Source organism: Chiroxiphia lanceolata, chromosome 5 (assembly GCF_009829145.1).
Source record: "Chiroxiphia lanceolata isolate bChiLan1 chromosome 5, bChiLan1.pri, whole genome shotgun sequence".
In the NCBI taxonomy this organism is placed as follows: Eukaryota; Metazoa; Chordata; class Aves; order Passeriformes; family Pipridae; genus Chiroxiphia; species Chiroxiphia lanceolata.
The window spans coordinates 21,095,668-21,120,746 of NC_045641.1; the positions used below are offsets into that span (position 1 = coordinate 21,095,668).

Sequence of the window (25,079 nt, forward strand, 5' to 3'; positions counted from 1 at the left end):
GAAAAGAAACAGCCTTGGTAAAATGAGTTCAAACTGCACTTGGTAAATTGGAACATGAACTGCACAAGATCGTAGAATTCTGCAGAGAAGTTTTGATTTCTTCAAAAGTGTATCTATAATTGTAAAATATGTTGCAAGAAAGTAGATAGGAGCATTTCAATTTTGTTCAAGATCAGGTGAAAAATTACTTTTGAATGGCCTTAGGTTACTGAAATACGCTTATGATAATATAATAGTCATCACAGGTGATCTTTTTTTTAATCATAGTACCAGAATAGCTAAAAAAAAGTCATGTCTTTTTCATTTGATTTCAGACTGCATAAAAACAACCAAACAGGTGCTCAGTGTCTCAATGTTACAGTGATATGCACAAACTATTAAACACCTGCTTTTTAGGGGTACATATTGCCAACAGGCTCAGAATACTGTTAAAAGATTGCACACTGCATTGCAAGTCTGAAGCATTACTGTGCTAATAGTGGTTCATGCTAGGGGACTTGCTGATTTAGGTATGTAAAGTATGGCAATGTGACTACCTCCTGTCAAGAGAAAGCCCGTGCTTTAACAGTACTTTGCATATTTATTAAGTTATTATTATTAATGTACTAACACCTAAAGGGGCTATTTGATTCCTGAGAAAGTGCTTAATCACTAAGTCTTTTAAAAGTCAAAAATGAGTATCAGGTGTCTATATATTGTGCTAAACTAAGTATAAATCTGTTGGACTCAGATTTGTTTGTTGGATTCATCTTCTGTGAGGAATGAAACTTGTTTGTACCACGAATTCTCAATGGCCCTTGGCGGAAGGGAAAGGCCCCCAAATTCTCAAGATGGTTCTGGTTTTAGCTATGTGAAATAACAGAACTTCAGAGACTTTGGTAGAGTATTGAGTTTTAAAGGTATTTATGCAGTTAAGGATGTTTTCAACTCCTTTTTAATATTAGACGCTTAAAGAGTACTGCAGGGACCATTATACTTTTCTGGGTGTTGTTTGTTGCTTAATCACAAGCATCTTGTTCAGCACCACTTGATTTAGCATGTCTTAGCTAGGGCAATTCTGAAATTTGCTGTAAAAGCTCTGACAGCATATCTACTTCCCCCACCCCCAAAACAGCATCTCCAGACAAGCCTCTTCCATCTACCTCCTCAGCTTTTTGTAGATAATTGTCCTGACTCACACAGGCAGGGCAAGCAGAGCAAATTGATTCTCTCTATTTGAAAGGGACAACACTGTCAGTGAGGGAACTTTTCTTCAAGTTGCTGATTGTCACCGTTTTGCCCCGGTGAGGATGGGATATGTGCAGCTGTAAGACAGTTGCCAATGGAGTGTGTACAGCCAACCTGCTAAAGGAGCAAATGTCTGTAATGTCCCTAATTTAGTAATGAAGCCAATCAGTTCTAATTAGTTTGTGATTAAAGAACTAGCTATCTTCTAGGCTGTGCAAAGAGTAGTGTTTGTGGGTAGGCTGTCTTCCAGTTTTAGACTGAAATCTCCTTCCAGAAGCCAATTGTCCATGTCCAGTTCATGGCATCAAGCAGTCTTTTAACTAGCTGCTTAGTTCTAATTTTGATGCTGCTCTCATTTTTATCAGCTCCTGAAAAAACGCCTTTAATTAGACAAGTGGGGAAATTACAGATTTTCACCTGTGGAAAATCATGTGTTTCAGCTGTTGTCTACATAGCTTGTAGAACAAAATGATGTTTCACCATCTCCTGTGAATTACATAGGTTTACTTTGACAGTAACACATGATAAAATTGTAGTCTATAGCAATTCAAAGCTCTTGAACCCGTTTTCCATTCTGACCGTCAAAAGTTGCCTCTTCTCATACAGAAAAATAAAAAATTGAAATAAAAAGTATTTAATTTTCTATGACCATGTAGCATTTTTCCTACTGGTTGCACTAAGTGAAATTAATAATTTCTTTTCCTCATCATACCCTACTTGCAGTGTGATAGGATCACTAAAATGGGGCACAACAGTAAGAGACGGTGGATAGGGCAAATGGAAAAGTAACATTTTCTTCAGCTTTTAATATTGCAAAATGTTGCTATTAGATCGCTTATGTGCTTAAATTTTACTTGTCTCTTTACTTTGAAAAGAATGCTTTCATATATTTGCCTTTTTGGCTGCAGTTGAAAAAATCCTCCCACTGCTCCTTCCTGAAAAAACCCACTGTCCTTTCCACAGAAAAATTCTGTCATGAGTACTTCTATCTTGTCTAGCTCCAAAAATTTCTTCTTGGAAGTTAGATACTGTGAATACAAACCTAGTAGTAACTGAGAGTGAAATTATTTTAAGATTCATTGTTACATTTATTTTTATTTTACATTGGTTTTCCTTGCATTTGTCTTGAAATCTTTTTATGTACCTGTCTCCTTAGCAGTAACATGCAGTTCTATGAATTAATCCAAATGTGATATATATTGTTGTAACTATAGTCAGTCCTTGTAACCACTGCAAGAAAATATAACAATTTTTGTTCTGCTGTATCTTTCTCTCTCTCTGCATAGCAGTTGACTAAACAGTAGATAGTATGTTCGATACTGTTTTATACTAGCAATGGGCTTTATCTGAGGACTGCAAAATTGTCACAGAGACCAGCAGTAAAATGTGATTAAAGAGCACTGGGTAAGCCAAGGAAAATAATACAGGCCATCAAGGATGAACAGAAGGGATGGAATGAGTGGGCTGGTGGCTGAGGGATTTCAGGTCTTCTGTTAATAGAGCAACACCTGGGGCTGAGTGGAGTATGTGGGAGCAGAGAAGCTAAATAAGAGAAACCATTTTTTCAACAAAATGCTAAACATCACAGTGAGAGTATCTAACGCCTAAGAAAAGGGATATTTTGGTTATTAAGCTCTGTTTAAATTCAAGATTTAGACTCAAGAAAAAGACTTTAGACTGGTCTTTAGACCAGCAAAAGACTCTTTCCTTTCTTCTCCCTCCCCTCCCCTCCCCTCCCCTCCCCTCCCCTCCCCTCCCCTCCCCTCCCCTCCCTTCTCCTTTTTGGTGAAGTGGCCACAAATACTTCAGAAAGTTATTTGTTTGAATACTTCTTTGTCTGTTTATACTTCCAATAAATGCTTTCCAATTGCAAGAAAGGCCTTTCTTGAACATGATATCAATCAAGTTTGTATCTAAGACTAATAGTCCTGCGGAAAAAATTCCCTTGAGTTTCTGGTCTGAAGCTTAAACTTAAAAGCTCTGACAGTCAATAATCAGAGGAAAGTATTTTTATACATACTGCTGTTATGCACTGAAGGTTCTCTGAGTTTAAATGCTAACAGACAATGAATAAATTCAGTTGTTTATAGTGAATTTTTCCTCTTGCAGATAGCCATTGCCATAGGCTTTGGAGTTACACACTGAAACCTGCATTAGAATTGCTTGCAGCCTGTGGGGTTTTAAAATGGTATCAGTTATTTCCACCTATGTGCCTGGACCAGTACACTAGCAACTTTTTCCCATAGATAGAAAGTGCCATTGGTAATGTTTGTTAGAAAATGTAGGTTCTATCTACATAGTTACCTCGAGATATGATTTGTTTTAAACTTGAGAAATTCAGCAAAATATTTGATTGTCTATTCATGTTAAGACTCACCTGAATACTGACATTATTCTCAGTAAGAAATAAAGCACCTAAAGTTCAAACAACATTTAAAATATTTTTGCTAAGGCAGTTCTTAGATCTCTGTGTTAGCAAACAATAAGCAAGTTGTCTCCTTTATCCTCATGTTATTTTGTTCAGAATGCTCATCTAAAACTTTTGACATGGTTTAATTATGACAAACACATCTCATTTTAGAACATAATTAAAACATTTTTCCTGTACCATTTTGATTTGGTGAAAAATCTGTAAAACGATATTTCTTATTCACAAATCAAACAGACAACTTTTGAGGCTGAAATTCTCTATTTTTTTTAGAATTTAGGGAGTGTTACTTAATGGTAAAACTCATGGTTTTACATTTGAAACGGAATTTCATGTGTTGTTAAGTACTGATATACGTAAAACAAAATCTTAAATCCGACAAATATATAAATTAACGTTGTGCATTCAATTTTTATTTTTACAAGTAAAGAAAAATATATATAATTTGACAATTAAAAAACTGTAATACCATAATAATATAGAATCAGCTGCCTTCCTTTAATATGTGCTGAAACTAGAAATATACAGGAATGAAAGAGACAGTAGATCACTAATACTTCTAAATGGTATATGGTACAAAATTTGCAGAAGTATAAGACTCGAGCATAAATGAGATGTAAATCTCTGATTTCTAAAATAAAAGCAGAAGAACCAAGAGGGGACTTGAGTGGTATTTAAATGACCATGTAAATATTTAAGAAACATGCAAAATATATGGAATTATTATATAGAAATCTTTGTAAAAGTTAAGTGTGATTTGCTCTCTGGTGTAAAACCTGGATAAAAATCTAACAAAACCTATTATGATGTCAGATTTATTAATTACTGTGAATCCTTCCTTAGCAACGCAATAGTCTCTCTCCCTTTTATTTAAACTTCTACAATGTCTTTCTTTTTTTCTGCAGAAAATGAACTGGTATAGGTGAATAGATTTCTACCAGAACACCATTTTGAGGTCTTCTGACAGTAAGATTAGTAGTGGTCTGCCTGCAGTTTCAAAGCTGAAATCTGTTTACAATAAGAACATAAAACTTTTTAAAATCCTATATCCACTTCTAGTTTTGTTCATACTAAATATTATACTCCTACATGGGCAATTCTATTGATATTGACTAGTCATGTGCCTGAAAGAAATATTGCTTATCCCACTGTATTTTTTTTAATACACTTTTGCTTTTAAATGCATAGTGTGGTTCTTAGTGTGGTTGGTAGAAACCATATCCTATTGTGTCTCTCTTATTTTAATTAAGTCATTAATGTTTAGCTTAATATACACATGTTAGCAAATCTTGGCTCAGTAAGATGATATTTTACATAATATTGTCACTGCTAGATGTGGCAGACTTGGGTTTTAAATGTTTGAGAGCTCTGAGTGCCTGTGTTCTCCAACTCTATTCACTCTTTTAATGAGCTATAATCAAGCAGTGTGAAGGCATTAATTAGAATAAGGAAAGTTTTTCACTCTGATAACAACATTCAAATTTTTGTTAGGGACTCTCTCAAAGTACAGAAATGGGAAAAAAATTCTTTTATTAGCAATGCAACCTTAGTTTGCTTTTCTGAGACAAAACACTCCAGTAAATGTCACATATAGTATAGGAACAAAATACCCCAATATAATTAGGATAGTGGTTTAGTTCCACTTTAATATATATTATTGTGAATTTTATGAAGTGTTTTGCTGGAACAAATGCCCAAGTTACTATGAAGATCAGGAAAAATGTTGTGGTATTTCCAATGAAAAATATTTGTGGGCAGGGTAAGAATTTTTAAGGTGTTTCAGTTACAGAACCAGGCAAAGAAAAAAGTTAGTTTTTCATTTATGATGGTGTTAAACTGAAAATTATTGAAGCATATTCACTCAATATGAAATGTTCTTGCTATTTTCTGTTTAAAAAGTGTTTAAAAGATGTGAGGTTTCAGCCCAGTTCTGAGTAGGAAGTTTTTTTAAAAATCTCTGTATTATTCTAGGGATTGAAAAACTGTTTCTTTCTCAGACTTTTGCTAATTGGTCTTGTTGTCATGTCATTTTTTGATTTCGTTTTGGTTTGGATTTTTTGTTTGTCTTTTTTTTTGTTAGTTTTTTGTTGTTTTGTTTTGTTTGTTTGTTTGTTTGATATTTGTGAATTGGTGTAAAGAGGTATAACCTCCAAATAATTACGTCAAGGACCAGTTGACTAAATTGCAAACCCATATCCATCAGTTGTTGGAGAACAGTAGACAGTCATTTCACTGTTGCTGCTTCTACATTCTCAATTTTCTTTTTTGGAATGGCTGAGAAAATTGATTTAATCCTTAGCTTCCTCTCTGAATTGCTTCCCAAACTGACACTGTACTATTACAGAGGAGCCACAGGTTTTGTGATGCTCTCTGTAAACTAACTCATGTACAAAGCAAACATCACTGTTACCATGCAGCTATCAGAAAACTCAAATCCCCCACCATAAAAGTATATAATGGCCTTAAGTTTGAGTAAAAGAAGATGATGATCTGCATTATTTGTTCAGAGAGAATGCACTCCACAATGTGCAAGGAAAACAACTGAATAATCAGGAAGACTTCAGTGGGAACAACATATGCTCCTGGTGCTTCCTGCTGAGCCTGCTGAAATGGCTTACAGCTAAAGCCATTCCACAGCTTTCTGTGGAAAAAATTGTTGCTGCAAAGATGGGAAGTTCTAACCAATTCTGACAAATAGAGGATTATCATGCCTGAGCTGAAGAGCGGGAGACCACTTACAAATTACTGTGTTTTAGTTGTGATTGGGATTGGCCCACACAGAAGATCAATTGCAACACAATATTTATCTTTGATTTCATTTGCTTCCAAGTGCAGCTTAAATAAAATTGTTTTGCAAGCCAAGTAATGGCGATAAATAATTTAACAACGAGCAAAAAATGGACATTGTAGCTATGAACTGAAAAAGTGTCACTATCTATCCAAAATCCAGGCTGTCTGCTATCTCAGCAGTTATGATAGTCTTCCCTCACTGTTCCCCCATTCTTGACTTACTTCTATACTATTTCTTTATGTTTAGGTGGAGCTTGAGTGACTTTAGTTATAAATACCTTTGTTACTGATTGATGTAAAGTTCTCTTGCTTTGTATTTAAGGATGCAGTCAAAAAAATATAGAGCATATTCCCTGTTGGGGGTGGTCGTACTTTGGAAGTAGGTGTGTGTTAGTATTACAATTAGGCTTCCTCATTCTAGAAGAGAGATTTCACCACAGTTGCTCAGCAGCAAGACATCTTCTCCTATCTCCCTTGGTAGAAAAAACCTGCATGATTTTATCAACTGCAAAGAAACATTGATTGCCCCTCCCTGCAGGGATTTCTACAGAGCCTGGCCCAGGTGTCTCCACTCTGCTCCACCCTCCATTCTCTCCTCCTTAGCAAGTGCTTACTGTTGTATGGAGAATCATCGTTGAGCTGCCAACCACATTCCATCCAGGGAGTAGCAGCTGCATATTACCCCATAATTTCCATACTGCTATAAATTCTTTTAGGATGTGAATATAACTTCTCAGTTTCCTCTAATTTTTACCCCCAGCCATATTTCCACAGTGTCACAAGTTGCAAACCAGGTATATCCAATTACCTTATTTAAAATTTTTTATATTCTTAAGAGAATAATTGCTAGGAACTTTGCTCTGAAGTTTTCCTATTGTCATGGACTTATATGTCACAGAAGTTATTTCTACATGTGCTTTTAGATTATCAATAAGAACAGACTTTCTAAAGTTTAGTTGAATTATGCAACAGTTGTCATCTAGCAGATTAGTGTCCTGCTGGAGAGATCAGCAACTTAAATTTTGATTGTTTGAGACAGTTGTTTCTATCTCACAGGTGATATCATTGCCCATGTATGAATCCATTATCTGATCTGTCTTACATTAACCTTTATTTACTTAGTATATGCTGTTAAGTTTTTAATGAAGATATATTATAAATTATTGTTTTAAAGGCCTGATTTTTCTTGGTTATGTTCCTTGTAATCTCTTGATTCCCTGTTGATACCTATGGAATTGACAATGTCACCTACTTCACTTTCTTCCCCCTTCAGATGAGCAGACCCAGTAACATCCTTTTCCATCTAATCCATGTCTCACTTTCCTACTATTATATTCCTTATCTTTCCATGTCATAGCCAAGTTACACCATGCTGAGCAGGATACACAATTACCCCTACAGCATAGGAACTACAGAACGAAAAGAGGAAATGATGAGAAGGTATGGAGGTAATACATCCAGCAACAGTCCAGCTTGTCACTCTTGCTCAGGAAGTGCAAGAGTTGCTGTAGCAACTCTTTCACCTCTACAGGCTCTTATAGGATCAGTCCTGTGTTTCACTTCAGGATTCCAAAAAGAGATTTCAAATTGTTGCATCCAGGAACAGCTAACACATTTCCTGGGCTAGTGTCCCCACTCGCCTAGATCTTCTCTAGTAAATGTCTACGTATGTCTGTCTATGTCTTGACATCTTGCTTATGTCCAGTTTGCACTTCTCAACAGCTGAATTGGAAGACCTGCTGGTAAACACCATGGCATATTTCCCTGGATTTCTGTTGTTTGGAGATCAGAATAGAAAGGGATGGTGTGAGACCAATTCTTGTCTCAGTTCTTGACACACTGTCAGACCACAGGTCTGACAAGTGCAGTTTCAAGAGCTGGGAACATCTTCTCACTCTTCGTGATAAAGACACAGCCTAAGCAATTTTAACTGTAGGATGAGAAATTGAAGTGATCAGTAAGAAAGCATTAAAACATTTATTTTACGAGATACAAATTATACTCTTTCAGATCACCAATGTGTGTAGAACCATGCCTCACAGAGCTGAAAGTCAAGCTATAAATGAAACTGTTGTTACTTGATATACAAGTCTGAATAAAAATCATAATAACATCTTCCAATTGAGTAATATTATATCTGTAGGAGCTGACCTTATTTATGGTTAGACAATACACATAATTTTATTGCTATACATTAACATTTATTTAGGGCAGTGCAGTGAAATTTAAGTTGATGAGTTCTTGTCATCTTTATAAATGTTAGTTTATTTATCTAGAAAGAGAAAATGAAAAGAAACCTCAAGAAGAAAGAGCACATAATCCAATCTTCTTTGTTTTTTTAGTTATGCAAAGCACAGAGATTTCTCTTGTCTATTGCCTTCTGGGTTTGACAGGTTTAAAAGTAATAATTCTGTGATGTTCCTCACCCCTTTGTATGCACAGACACACATTCAGTCCCAAAAAATTGGTTTTTTTTCCTCTGTAATGTATAGGATAAATTACTTTATGGTGATGTATCTGTGAAGAGTGAAGGTAAAATATTATGCCATGCAATAAATTTATGCAAAAATGTTTTATATGTGTTTAAACTGCAATATAGCATAGTGGAGAACAGTATTGTTTTTTTCCCCTTTTAAAATCTGTAACAGTCAATGCACTTGCTTAAGTGTTTGCAGCTTTTAGTGTTTTATGACTTAGAGTTTATTACAAAAGATGATTCCTCTCTGTCTTTCACCAACCCCCCACCCTTCAACATACACAATTATCTATTTGATATATGAAGGGAATTACATTTATCTTGGAAATTGAAGTGGATGTCCTTCAAACTCCTCCGGTCCTGACCGTCCTGTTTAGAGGATGTGGAAGCTTTGGGGGCACATACAGGTTATTGACTGTGTGTCACCAGCAGTTCTGTAAACCCTATCCTTCACTTGTTGTCCCATAGTCCTGAAAAAGGCAGGAGCAATAAAAGTGGAGATCATGAACTCTACCCATCACTTAGTGTTAGAAGGTAGTTCTCAAATGAAATAAGTTAATAAATCTGAAAACTAATTAAACTACTTGTCTTCCATCCTTCATGTCCTCTTTTATGTCCGGGCAATGCATTGCAACTAATTTTGTAAATTTCAGCACGTGCAAGGAAAAGTTTTTCCTGTTTATTTATTTATAATGGAATAGCACTATTAATTATTTTGCCATTCATTAGGTACCATGTCTTGAAAACTGTCTGCAAAGTTACTTGTACAATCACAAAAGTGAGCTCTTTGCCTTCTTCTTTAAGTGGTTGGTAGCTTTTCAAGAGGTAGTGATTTTATTTCTTTTAACTAATCCCTGAGGAGAAATAAAAGCACATCATCATTTTTCAAGGCTATCTATTGCTCTCAATGCTCAGGGGTGTTTAAAGCACAAACCACTACTGCTTGTCAGATTACAGATTTGTTCATGTGTTATCACTGTAATGTGAGATGGTGGTACTGAAGTGTAGCAAACAGAAGGAAGGTTTCTGAGTATATTCCTTAGCTTTTTTACCATGTCAAATGGGCTAAAGAAAGGTCTTGTGTACAGTATGTTTTCAGGCATAAACAATATACTTTTACAACCTTGAATTCCACAAAATTGAAATTTTAAACTGACAAAATCCTGTGTTTCGATATAAAAAAGAAACATAAATAATATAGAAACTGTTAAAACTTAAAAAAAAAGCATAAACTTTTGCCTCATTTCTAAATAATGATGAAAAATGTGACTGGATTTTTTTCAAGTTGAATGAGTTGATAACTTGGTAGATAACCTAGCTGTTCATATTTGTCTTCACTAAGGCAAGAGGAACTTGACAGTAAATTTAGCAGGGCAGATTTCACATCAAGATTTTCAGATCCCTTTTTCTGAGGAAAATTAAGATTTTGAGCCTTTGAAATCAGCATCTGAATACCTATAGAGGACATGGGATTTCATGTTGGTTATCCACTTAAAATATAATTTTCCTGATTTTTATTTTTTAACTTTTCCACTTAGTAATATCACCTATTAATGTAAAAAGTTCTTTGGATTTGGACATAGATGATTAATTCAGGCAATTCCTGCAGAATACAAATTATATAATGCATTGTTTTCCTCTGTATTCCCTCTGAAGGATAAATGTCCCTGTAGGAAATAGCAGACAGTACATGATTCTCAATGTGAAGCATAATTCACTAGCAAATACAGGAAAATGTCACAGAATAAGCACTTCTCAGTATAGAGACAGATGGTCACATCACTTGGCAAGCATTCAGCTTTTTTCCCTGAGATGTTTAAATAATGTTTATCAAACAATAGACAGGGACAAAAATCAAGATAGCCTTAAATTTATATAAAACAGAATGGCAGGCTGCTCTAGAAACATACTAGGTAACATCAAACAACTGTTGAATGAAAGTCAAAAAGGTGGAAAGAGAATTTTTCTACTGGACTGTAGAAATGCACACATCTATATATATCTTTTCCTTGTAATGAAATGTTCTGTCACCTTTTCTAGCCCAAAGCTCAGTGTATGGTTTATATACCTAGCACAGTGTAAAATGATGAGAGGCAAAAGCAGAAGGCCATATTTTTCGTTCTTTTGTTTATTTATGTGTCAGATAGGTGAATCCTGACTTTACCTGTCAATCCAACTGTAATTACTTATGTCACAATGTGAATTTTTGCATGCAAGTACTCATGCAGGTATGCACACATGCACACACAAATAGAAGTAAACTCTTTCTCTTTTTTCTTTAGGCTTAGAAAGAATTGCGAGAGATTCAGCCTATGAGCAAGAAGGAAAAGTTCAGTTTGTCATTGATGCAGTGTATTCCATGGCCTATGCACTGCACAACATGCATAAAGATCTCTGTCCTGGATATATTGGTCTATGCCCAAGGATGAGCACAACTGATGGTAAAGAACTACTTAGCTATATCCGGGCAGTAAACTTTAACGGTAAGTTACATGCACTCTGTTTTTGCCCCTCTCTTCTTTAAATGCTTCAGAGGTGACAAGATGTGTTTTATTCTTTATATAGGATACTTTAAGACACAGTGGAAAACAGGATTAGAAGCAGTTCTGCAATTTTTTCCACCTGCTCTGAAACCCTGAGTATATTTTTCATCTTAATATTAAGTTACTCCCAAAAGAGGCAGAGGAAAAAATAAGAATCTGTTGATCAAAATATTCCGGTGAAAAACTGCTATTATAGAAACAAGCTGAGGACTCATGCAGTCCTATTGACAGATTAAAATCATCTAACAGATGTTCTTATGTGTTTGCAAGAGAATGAATTGAAAAAATACCTTTTTTTTTTTTTAAATTACCTTCTTCTGACACTAGTTAATTTCCTTACAGAAGCGAGTAGTGAGAAGTTTGCTTTCAATGTACATATTTAAATCTCAGTTAAAACACTCTCTAGCAGTTCCAGTGTTTTTGCAGTTCATTGGTTTTGACTCAGTAATTTAGAGAGCTTTAACACAACTAAAATATATATTTTTAAACAACACTACAATATATTTTTATACAACACTACACAATGTTCTGTGCATCTGGCATCTGCCTGCTGGAGAAATATTACAGGTGCTTATGTTGTTAACAGCAGAGGCCAATGAAGAACAGGATTTATTTATGAATGTAGATTTGAAAAGTGTAGAACATACTTGATGGTGAAATAAAGTTGCTGAAAACCTAAATGATTGCATTAGAAGTCAGAATTATTGTAGACTATATTTACCGCTACTTACAAAGAAATGGAGCAATGTTCTTTGCTCTGTTTTGGTTGGAGTTTTTCCTTACTTGGTGGTAATTCATGTACTACACATGCCTTCTAACTATGCAGAGAGAAACACTGTCTATCACAATTTATTCCAATGACCTCAGCTGCCAGCCTTGTTGAAAAAAACACAAGGTCATTTTGAATTTAACTTCTGACTGGAAGCTTTTTTTGCTTTAGGTAATATACCAGACCATTTGGTTTATAAAAATGTTGACTGTAGTCCACAGTTTTTTCTTCCTATGCAATTTTCATGAAAAGGGAATCCCTGTTTCCAGGAATATAAAGTTGGAAGGAGTCTAAATGATTCTTTAGTGATTTTAAAGAACACTTGGAACATAATATGTTACTGGAAAATGGGAAATGTGATGATGACAAAGGTAGGCAGCATATTGTAAGGTTTGCAGTGATAATTACCTACATTTCCAGTAGATGTTGTTCTAGGTCTTCTGGTGTTGTTAAAGCACATAGTGATCTATTTTCATTTGATAAACTTGAAAGTTTATCATAAAAATATAAACTGTACATTTTATATGAAACCTTCCTCTCCCTAGATAATTGTATTTCATCAATATCTGTCATGATGTCTGTTACTGACTCTAAGTATTGCAACAAGGTGAGACAAAAGCATTCTGGACACTAATGAAAAATATCTCTTTTTGAAATAGTGATTTACTGAAAGATAGGAAAAAAAGAAAAAATAAAAGAAACATTTGTTTGAGGTTAATATTCTGAACCATGGGATGTGTTAAATGTTCCCAGTACTAGACTGATCCCCATTATGTACTGGTGTACCAATTTTTTGGGTGTGTTATATGCCCAAATATTTTATTTTCTCTGTCATGCATTGGGAGGCATAAACAGATGGTCTTAAACACTTTGCCTTTTCCTATTAATCCAAAATTCCTGTTGCTCTCGACAGCATTACTATTGTGTCTCACATAAGCAAATATTAACATAGGTTACCAGACCCCCTTGCTGGCACTTGACAGTAGTGCTCTGTGTAGATTTTGATGTGCATCCTAGGCTCAGTCATTAATAATGTGTTATATTAAAAATGAGCTGACACATGATAGGAAAATCCTACCTTTCTCAGACATTCAAAGTACTGTTTTTTTACCCTAACAATCACAGGATAATAGCACCGCTGCAGTTATCAGGGACCTCTGGGGATCACCTACTCCAAACCTCTGCTTAGTTCAGGATCAGCCAAATCAGGTTACTTAGGACCATGCCCAAAAGGTGTTAAATATCTACAGAATTCTCTCTGAGTAACCAATTCCAATATTTTATCATCTTCACAGTAAAAAAAATAATTTCTTATGATTAAATACTTTTTCCTATGTTTTAGAATTAAACTTCTGCTCTTCAAGGTGATAGTAATTTCTAATATCAAAAAGTAACTGGCATTTTTGAGACAGGCAGTTTTTCTTTTTATTCAATATATCCATTTCCCCCCATGATCTTACCCTTATGCATAATAAACCAACTTCTCACCACTCTTAATTCAGTCTATCCCTCTTAACCAATGTGGTAATGACTGGGTGCAAGTCCAATTAATATGTTGTCACATTCAGCTTAGTGGGTTTCACCTCACAAAGTGTGACCTCTGTTATGAAGGACATCTGTCTGCCTTATGGAGGATATTTGCAAGGGTAAGAAAACATATATATTTCTGTTTATGGGAGTAACTGTTTTGCTTTAGATTGCAAGAAATCACTTTGAATTGTGTTTATTTTTGTTTGGTTGGTTTATTTTAATTTTAAAATGATGAAGATTTGTTCCCCTGAAGGATTCATCTGTGTAATATTCCATGACACCTTCATGACTGAAGGATGATCATAACCGCCAGTGCACAGTATACTGATGTGATTGATATGACATTTGTTTCTGCTTAGATATTCTTTCAGTTGTGTCCTAAATGCAGAAAACCTCACAGTTCATCATGATTTTAAAGTGAATAGAACTTCTTAATTTTTAATAAAAACAAAGAATTTTTTTTGTACACAAGATGTGAATTACTGTAGACTCCTGTTTTACTATTGCCTGTGTTTTTCATTGGACAGCTAGGAAAGTATGTGTCTAAAACCAATTCCTTTCCATTTACAATGTTTAACAATTAATTTAATTTCATAGGATAAGAAACTACTGTGTATATCTAAAGGGTTTTTAAACAGTAGGAAATCTAAAGCAGTACGGTGAGGCATGGCATACTTAGTTCCTTAAGTTCTTGATGGTCACTATTAGTAGATCGTAACAAGCCCATCATGTTTCTTTGATGAAAGAATACTTAGACCTTTCAAATGTTTCATGGTTCTACTTATCTTTCTTTTTCCCAGGCAAAAAGTGAATGCTATCACTTTATGTTGTTCTTATTTTAATAAGGTGCCACATTTGAAAGATTTTTTCCTACCGCTCTTTGTATCCAAATGAGATATTTATGTGAAACTGATGTTTTGTATTTAAAGCTATGTAAAGTGAAGAGTTCTTCTGTTAATTAGGTTTATAAATTGTGATATACCCAATAGTAATTGTGGCATGATCTCCTATCACATTACTTCAGTGTTCTCTTTCTATTTAATTTCGTTATTCTGTCTACAAAACAAGTAGATACTTTATAAGAGTTTTTATCCTGGCATGTATCACGTGCACAGAAGTGTTCTGCTGAATCCAACACAAGTGCTTATTATTTAACACAAATAGGACTTGAGCGTGCATTTGTGGTGGATGGAAGTGTTTCAAAGGTGGTTTGGTTTTGGTTTTAAGAAAAAGATTTATCTTTGCATTTTCTTTTAGACAAAGAATGACAGCATGGATACAGTGCTATTTCTTGGGCAGGAATAACACACTTTCTTTCTCTGTCTGTCTGTCTGGCTCTCTCTCTCTTTCTCTTCCCTCCCCGCCTCCCTCCCACCTCTCTTTATAGACAGTATAGGGTATGCCTACCTTAAGTCATGTATTTGTATTTATATTTACATTAACTAACATTTTAGTATTTCCAGGGATAAATGGCAAGAAAACATTCCACACTTCAACAGAATATATTTACAGATATTACAATATGAGTCTTACACTGAGTCATAAAGTAAAGGCAGCACTTGACCTGTACTCTCATACATGCAAACAGACATCTTATTTGCTTTGGTGGGCTATTTATCCCGGGGGTTAACAGACATACTTTCTACTTTGACTTTTTTTATGTGAACAGTGATAACTGAGAAAGAAGTAGAGAATAGGTGGAAGCACTGTCTCTCCCTGACATCAGTGCTTAGGTAAATGTTGTCTGCTTCTTCTGGAGGTCACTGCAATAGCACTTCCTTCTCCTGGTCAAGAAAAGACTTAAAATATATTTTAAATCTGTGTAACCTTTTGTTTGTTCTTCTCTGGACAAAGTAAAGCAACTATGTTGCTTGCTGGGATTTTGTGGCAAATATGCAATAACACTGGAACAGGTTGCCTGAAAAAGTTGTGGTGTCTCCATCCTTGGAGACACTCTAAACCTGACTGGACATGGGCAGCCTACTCTAGCGGAGGAGTTGGACAAGGTGATTTCCAGAGGTCCCTGCCCACCTCTGTCATTCTGTGATTCTATAACAGTAACTGGACTTGAAAGAAAGAAAAGTGTATCACTTAACCCTACTTTACAATACTTTACTCTATTTTTCTTGAACTAATTTAATAATCTAAGTGGACTTGTAAGCCTTGCTGTTACTTAGTTTTTAGGTATGTTAATTTAATGCCTTTGACAAAAGATTTATTTTAGCTGCACACACAGACACACTCATACATGCAGAGTTAACCCTGTTTAAAAAGGAAACACCCCAAAAACTCATCCAAAAAATTCATCCTCTAAGCGCAGAATAATACTAGAGAATAAAAATAAAAGAACATAAACTAGCAAGTTAACTCAAAATAAGGTGTCAACACTTGTAAACTAAAATCTAATGATCACTTTACATTGTATTTTTTTAAATGAGAAAATGGTATCTACATAGGACTTAAAAAAAAAACAACAAAAAGAATAGTGAGATATCTCATGGAGAATTTTGAACCCTCCAGAGAATCATTACTGTGGAATCATCTGTTTACAAAATTAATCTTCTCCTGCTATCTTTTGAAGTTGCAAAGACGTCAATCTATGCAAAACTCTGCTGACTTAATATTCAGCTCAGACTGTTTTAAGTGTTTTCTAGAAGAAAGCTGAAACCTCTCTATTCTTTCACTGAGTACAAAATTTACATTCTCAAGTCATTATTTATCATTAAAACAGAAACTTTAAAATGGTGCACTTACAGGCTGATAAGTTTTGACATTTTTTGAGGCATAAAGAATAATAGAACTAAATGTCCCACATAAAATGTACTGGTGTTATGCTTTTCTCTCACATTTTTAAAAATCCTACTATCAAGTCTATAACTACCCACAGAGAAAAAACCCACCCATTTTTAAGATAGTTAAAGTTGGGCATACCTTGCAGTTTTTGCAATTTATGAGTTCTTATATGCAGTGGATAATTTAGGAGTTTGTACTTCGGAAACACTTAGCGTCATATGATACCACTGCTACCACGTTCTGATAGGGTTAAAAACTATCTAAGTATAATGTGAGATAACAGCAGACGAGTAGATCAAATAGGGACAAATAAGATTAACAATGAGTTGGGAAGGGCGGAACTCTGCTGACCTTGCTAGGATTTACTGTGGTAGCAAATCTAATTTCACTAATCTGTACTATGCCGAAAAAAATAGATACTAATTTCAATTGCAGAAGTGGGAGTGGCAGGGGGGAATGTCTGCTGCAGTTTTATTAAGATCTGTGATGTTTGTTTTGTCATAATTAAATCACATCATGATTCTATGTAATTTTTTTTTTTTTTAAGTCTTGGTGGTACAGAGGAATGTTTGAAAACATGGTTAAAGCTTAAACTAACATAGACCTACATTCATAGAACCCCAGACTTCAAAATTATTTTCATACGCTTTTGTCATGGTTTCAGAAGGGTCTGACTTGTGAATGCACGGGGGACTATGGAAGACCATTTGTAACAAAGATTCCTGATGTCTAGTTTCCCTAGCCTTTATGTTACCTGAATAAAGGAGTTGTTACCACTGTTAATTTATTATTGGGGATAAGTAGGGAATGATTTCAAATAAATTCTGCTTTAGCATGCTGATTATTTCAATGGAATTAATCCAAGTGGCTGTACAAGAAACTAAAATTGTACAGTGATCTGAATCACTCTTAATGGATTTAAGTAATGTGTGGCCATAATATAAACATGCACAGCAGGCAAAGCTTGGAGCTGCTGTGATTCTGAGATACCTCACGATTTCATGTGATTAAAACCAGTGATTATGAAAATGCTGGGTGTGAAATTAGAAGGTAAAATCTAAATGCGAGTTCAATTTATAGCTGTGCTCTTGCTTATGTACAGATAAGTACTGATTAATTGAGCAATATATATGCTCCACATACAAAATTCATGATGTAGAACTTGACTGAGGTCAATTCTGTTTTGAGGAACAAGGTCTAATTCATAGGGTATTTTGATAATTAATACGTAAAGGAAGGTGATAAAGGATGTACTCTCATTACCCAATGAAAATTGATTTGCATCTCTTGATAGGTAAATATATTCAGATATATTAGACTAGAGTTTTCTAATATGATCAAATGAAAAACTCAAACTGTAGTAAAAACCAACCCAGTGAAAAAGTATCTGACTGCAAAGAAACTGGATCCGTATTGCATGTATTTTTTTACCTTTTAATCAGCGTAAGACACATCACAGTTTCAGTTCTACAGTGTTTTAAGCCCTTCGGATATCCTTACCATTATTAACAGGAAGAAGGCCTAGTTCATAGTTTGAGGAAAAGAACACCTTGACAAGCTTCCTAACTGGACTGTTTAAACTTAAAATCTCCTCTTAAATCTATCAAATCAAGTAAGAATGTTAGTACAAGTTCTTAATTTTCTTGTATGGTGATTTGATAAGATAACAGCAAGCCATCAAGACAGTTGTGAGGGGAAATGGATTGTTTTTTAGTACCTCTGTAACTGAATAATGTGAGCCTTTTTCATTTTCCTAGAACACCTTTTACTTACAAAATGAAATAAAACACATTAGAGAGAATATCAAGGTAAAAAAGGCAAGAAGGATTTTATTAAAGGTATCTGACAGTATAAGCTGTATTTATATTTCATTCATGTAAAATGTGATCTATCTGGTAGGACCCAATATGGGACAAACTCAAAAAGTAGAGCAATTCTTCAGGGCGATCACTCTCAGGGAAATTATCTTAAAAAACCTGACATTCTAATATAAGGTGACAACAACAATTTCTTTATGTTAAGGGGAATGACAGTGAAATCAGGTCTGCTAAATACTGTAAGGTAGGAATTATAGTGAGGAGAGAATAAATTTATAATTAATAGACATTGTTGACATCATCAGACAGCACTGTTTAGTTTTTCAACTCTAGGGAGATGCACTCAACAGTAATCAACCAAGTTCAGACCTATAGTCAAAGCAGTACTGGATCCAAGAGCAAGTTAGGCATGTTAGACCTTATTACCAGACGTGACCTTAAGCAAAGACAGGGAGAATCCGAGCAAACTAAGCAAGTAATTCAGGAGGAAGGTGGTGGGATTCATTTCATCCCTTACAGACCAACAGGTTTCCCTCAGTTTTGGTATCCGGTGAAGTCTACTGTGTCTCATTCTTCAGCAGTCAGCTATGAGTCACAGAGTTATTCAGAGGCTGGTTAAAGCATTTCTAATAGCATGAATTATTAAGTATGTGGAAGATAGTTTATCTTAGAAGCTTCTCCATTTCAGCAAAGGAAGCATTTCCTATTATTTCTGAGGATTAAGATATCCAATAGTTTTGGCCACACACCAGGTTATGTTTTATGCTGAAGAGATTGGACCCAAAATGTTGCTCCCCATAGTCTTACCCAAATCTCGTAAGCCTGAAACAAAATAGATTTGATGCACAAATTCCCGAGGTGTTCTAATTTAAATAGAGACTGTTTCTCTCAATCCTCTATAATCAGAATTGAACATTTGATAATTAAAGGGGAAATAATTTGTTGTAAAGGTTTTAGTTGCAATTCTGTGGATTCTATGCATTCAAAGTGATAATGCATTAGTGAGGCTTCCACATTAACATTTTTCAATTTGTGCCAATTTCTTTAGGTTATTAACTTTTAGAATTACATCACCCTTTAATAAAAAAAGTATTTTGGAGTATAGGAAATACAGAATACTCATTGTTATTAGTTGGATTTGCAAGCCTGAATTCTTTTAAGCTAAGTCATAGCATTTGACACAGACACGTGGCTTTGAAAGTAGTGCTTCTCTCTGTTACTTACATCTCTGTTAACAGTCAACTTGACTGCTACTCTACTTGAATACAGTTTTATTTGCTGGTATTTGAGCTGATTTTTTTAAAGATAAGAAGATTTTTAGAGGATATTCATCTACATTTCAGAGTATGGGTGTTTAGCTACTCTGTCGAAATTTACACACCAGCCACAGCTTCATCTTTAAACCCACCAGTTACAGTGGGTGAGGTTTTATTATCTGGTATGATTAACTTTGATTCTGGCTTGCCTAAATTTTAGGAGTTCAGCTGGAGAGTGAAAGGATGTGGTACCACCCTCAACATTGTCGGGATAAAGAGGTTTATGCTTCTGAACAGTTCTAGAAGGGAATCAGAAATATTTAGTGCAACATTACTAACTCTACTTTGGATGAAGATGGTAGAAACACTGGAGCTTTGTTCTTCCCCAAAACTTTTAATATTAATTTGGGATTCAAATGTTCACTAGACAAATAAAGCAATTGACTTCTAAGCCTTTAACCCAAAGGAGTCTGAAGTCATTTCTCAGGAGCTAGCCTTAAACAAACACAGGGCATGACTGGGAGAATATTCTGCAAGACTCCCTGGAAGTCCTATCCAAATGGACTCTCAATATCCTAACTCAATAGAACTAAGTGGCTCTTAGTTTATATAAAGTCATAATTTTCATTGTATTTTTACTCTAGTGAAAGTAGAATTAGATATTAGGAAGAAATTCTTTACAGAGAGAGTAATCAGGCATTGGAATGGGCTGCCCAGGGAAGTGGTGTTTTCTCCATCCCTGGAGGTTTTTAAGATGAGACTGGATGTGGCACCGAGTGCCATGGTGTATTAACCACGGCAGTAGTGAATCAAGGGTTGGACTTGATGATCTCAGAGGTCCCTTCCAATCTGGCTGATTCTATGATCCTATGAAACAACTATAAAAGCATGACTCCTTATTTCTACCAAACCAGAAATTAAACAAGAAATCTTATGCCGTTGTTGGAATTTTTTATTTATTGAGCACCATACACAAAGAAGACCTGTCATCAGTATCTGGGTAATTTTTCATTTTCATTCAGATGAAAATTTTCTGTTTTATAAAAGATGAATTACAAGTTACTCTTTGGTATTAAAGCACTATATCTGTATTATCTCCAAAAGGTTAGAGAAGCTGGCACAATTTTAAAGTATTATTTTTTGCTAATAACCTTTTTTTTTGCCCTATAAGAAAACAAAAGAAGCCAAATCAAAACCAACATTGGATAGAGAAAGAAACTATCAAGATATTACCATAGTTTTAATATAAAGGAGAAAACTTAGCTTTAGGAAAAAAAAAAACAAACAGACTTCCTTGTAATAATGATGTTTGATTATTCTATCAATCGCTTTTAGTTTTTTTCAACGAACAGTGAAAAGTTAGGTGTTAGGCTATCATGAAATAAGTATCTTTCAAGTTTCTTGTAACATCCTTGCAATGTGTGAAATGTAGCTTGATTACATAGCACCCTGATTAAAAGAGTTTTCACAGAAATGGGAGTTAAGTTAGTTAAGTTCATTCTTGCAAGAGCCCAAAAATTTGTGCAATTTTTTAAGCAACAGTTTTGCTATCTGTCTGTTCCTGCAGTACTTTTTTGAGCTTTCAATTCTAGGTCTATGCTATCTACATGTCTCCTTGTAACATTTTTCCACATTTTAGCTTAAAGCAAATAAGGATTCAGAGTTGCTAAAGACATTTGTAATTAGAATTTAAAAATATAACCAATAATAAAGGAGTAGAAATTTAGATCTATTCATGTTTAATTAATCAAGGAAAAAGTGATTGCAATAAATTTTTCATCTTAAATCTATGAAAACACAATAACATGCAAATATCACAGCAGTTAGAAATTGGTCCTGGTTACAACAGTCCAGATGTTTCCAGTGCTTGGAAGCATTAAAAGCTATGGAGTCAACCTGAATGCCTTGGGATTAATTAATACTTTCTTAATTAATTTAACTCACCCTTTTTATTTCACATCCTGAAAAGGAATGATATCATTCAGTTTGCACAAATTTTTCTTGAAAAGTAGATATTAAATTTTACCTGTTCATTATTTAGTTGAAAAAGGAAAAATCCGTCAGCCAGTCAGGAACTCTCAGAGTGTTTATCAACACTCCGTTGATAAAGTTTCAGTAGAAAATATAATGTTTATTTTAATGGGTCTGGAATACTGGTGTTGATCAACCGTACCGGAAACCAGTTGTAAAAAGTAGTCACCTTAAGAGTTTTAAAGAAGTGCTGAAAAGAGAAACATATAGGAAGAAGTTGCATTTACAACTACTTATTTTTGTTATGAGTATCATCTAGTCACTTAGATGTGGCTTCAAGCTTGGTTGTTGCACTTGCTCTATACTGGAAGATAGTTCCTAAGAACATGAAAAGCATCTTAGGAACATAGTGGTTACCTCAGCTGTCTGAGGAATACAAAACATCCTGAGATTACAGACATGCTCCCTAACAGGTATGTTTATTTGCAGGAGTAGAAGAGCAGTACAGTTAGAGATAGTCCTTGACATTCACTAAGTGAATATTTCCCTGGGAGCTGTATGTTTTTCAATGGAAAGGCGAGGGAGTTTGTATTTGCTTGTGGTAGGCAGAGCATAGAGTTTGTACAGACCTGATGGCAAGAAAGTACTTTTGTATCACCCATGCACGGTATCCTACCCCCTCCTCAGAATTTCTTTTCTTACATATACTCATCACACTCTTTAAAATAAGAAGAAGTGAAAAATTCTGTATGTTGCATCTCATGGAGACCTCAGTACCTTTCGACTGTAAGGCTAAGCAAACAGATATAATCACAGAAGAGACATTATTGCTCACTCTGAGCTCCAGCTGGATCAATGTTTGGTTTTCCTGTTTGACTCTGCAGCTACCCTAGGGCTACCGTGGCCTTGCTCCAATATAGCTTGATAATGAGTTGAGATACAAAACTGTATTGGCACTGTTCCTGTATCACACATAATCACATTTTATAAATATATCCCTAGGTAGTGTTAAGTCACAACTCATAATATGGCCAGTTATGGTAGCTATGTCCCACTTTTTAGAGGTGATTATTATGCATTTTAAAAGCAAATAAAAATGATATATTTTTGTGAACCTCGAGTCATCATCTGCATGCAGGATGCGCAGCTACAGGGCAGTTAGACTCCTTGAAACATGCCAGATTGTGCAAACTTGAAAGACTTAGTGCAGTCTCTTGGTTCTTCCAAGTCTCTACCCAGAGATCTGAAGAGAAAGCCTCAGGACATTAGAGTCCACTGCTTATCATGTTAGAGAAAAACAACTAAAGGTGCTTGGAAATAATCCGTATATTGACATAGAGCCACTGTGGGAAGGTTTCTGCCAAGCCAGCTGGCATTTGAAGGCTCCTGCTCTTGATAGTTACAAATTGTTGTATTGATCCTCCCTTGTACATGGACTAACTGCAGCTCAAACACTGATAATTTTTTCTGCATTTTTCACTTTCACCATTTCTTACCAGCGAGGGATATTGTTCATGCAGAATGGGTTTAGGTAAGTTTCTTTCTTACCTGAACTTAAAATATTCATGATTTTGTTCTTGTTGTAATAAGTAAATTCTCCTAATTCTGAGGAGTGCGTACAATGAAAAGAAATTAATATTCAAGCAGATGTTCTGAAACCTAAGTTGCTATTTCAAGTTCTTACTGCTTGCATCAATTTACACAGCAAATGTGAATGCACAAGTGTAGATGTGGTTTAAATATAGTGTTTTAATGAATTATGTAATGGTACATAGACACAACTGGCTGTTATCTCAGTCTACAAAATTTTTGAAATAAAGACATGAACCATTCTCTCTAAACAAAGACTCTGAACCCCTATTCAGAGGTAATTTAAGCTAAATTATTTTGTTTTGAATAGCAGAAACTTGCCCCTCCCATGGAGATGAGAGGCTGTAGCTGCTGAAATAAGGTGAAGAGCAGAAGACAAAGAAGGTAGCAAACGGCAGCTGAAGAGTCCAAATACACAGAGAGTTTTGTCTGCTCTGTATTCATATATAATCAGATTAAAGATTTCCTATGAAGATAAGCTAATAGACATTGACTGTATATGCCAAACAGTGAATAATACCAATGTCATTTGAGAAGCACATACTATTTTTTCCACCTGTGGAAAAGAGGTGGCAATTTGTTTTTAAAGAAGTGGCTCACTAACACCTCTAAACGCATACCATGTGAGCTCAGTGGCCAGGGCCCAATCACCTATCTCAGTGTATGCCACGTCTGTGAATCTCTATAGCAGAGAGGTTGTTATGTACTCCTAACAAAGTGTGTTGAAGTCAGGTTTTCCAGCATCAAACACATTACAAGTGTTTGCCTAATGTATGGACTATTGCTTTTCAGTAGTTTGTGGAATAGTATAGTGTATTCTAATTCTGAAGTCATTAAATTCTAAAAAATACCCACAAAATCAAAATGCTCATAAAATAGTTAAATTCTTACACTGGATTGAAATAATAATACAAACCATAAATGGCCTTTAGAAAGAAATTTGTTTATCCTGTGTCATTTGATGAAAAAAAACCCAAAAGCAAACAAACCAAGCACTGATTTAAGGATTTTCCTTTTTATCTTCTTATTATTTAATTATTTCATTTTGGTCTGAATTAAACTAAAATTAATTTTATGATGAAAGAGAATCTCTCCAGGCCCTACAGCTGTACTGGTGAGTGATATTCTTATCAGTTCAATCACTCACGAAAACCAGCAATCAACTGATATTCCTGACAAGGATGTTGATTTCATTGAGCAATTTCAAGAAACTCTTTGTGTGGCTCTGGTCCTTGAGTAAAATCCTCTGGGAAATCAGTCCCAGTCTTAGCTTCCAATATTGCTAACCTTCAGGGTAAGCCCATGTGAAGTTTGGGCAGGGCTCCCTTGTACGAAGGTAGTGCCATGTCAGCAGAGCTGAGAGTTGCCTCCCTCAGCATCCAGGATCCCTGTGAGCTAGTAGCTGCAATTCTCTTGATTTCTGTCCAGAGGGGACAACTCACATCAGAGAAATAAATAAAAAAGAAGTGTGCCTCTCTCTCTTGGATCTGAGCTGCAAGGGGGTGAAGAAAAAGCTGTGTGTCTCACTGGTTGGGCCAAAGAGCCTCTGAAAAGGGAAGTGTAAATGCTGGCCCTACAGTTACTTAGAAGTGCAAATCAGTGTCACTTGGACAGTTCTTAGGTAATTAAATTCAACTCAGGTCTTGGTCACTAAAATAGGCATCTGAAATCTGACCTTTCTTGTTGTTCCTTTTCCTATAAAAAGGTTGTCTTGTGAGTGATTTTCAGATTGTGAAGTCCTTGGACTCTGTGATAACATAGACCTTGTAATTGTAGGTGTACAGCAATTAAATGGGAGGTGGTCATAAAAGGGAATAATTATCATGAGGTTCAATGTCTTCAGGGACTACATATAGATCTATTATTGAGGCTCATATATGAAAAATTAA

The 25,079-nt window shown here is 35.2% G+C and overlaps 1 protein-coding gene across 4 annotated transcripts in view; it reads left to right on the forward strand.

Annotated features, from left to right (window-relative positions):
* GRM8 (glutamate metabotropic receptor 8) overlaps positions 1 to 25,079 on the forward strand; it is a 331,061-nt gene that overhangs the window by 194,683 nt on the left and 111,299 nt on the right. For all 4 annotated transcript variants that reach the window (XM_032688651.1, XM_032688648.1, XM_032688650.1 and 1 more), the window contains one exon: positions 11,204 to 11,404. In XM_032688651.1, coding sequence (XP_032544542.1) covers positions 11,204 to 11,404 — 201 coding nt within the window. The remainder of the gene's footprint in view (positions 1 to 11,203; positions 11,405 to 25,079) is intronic.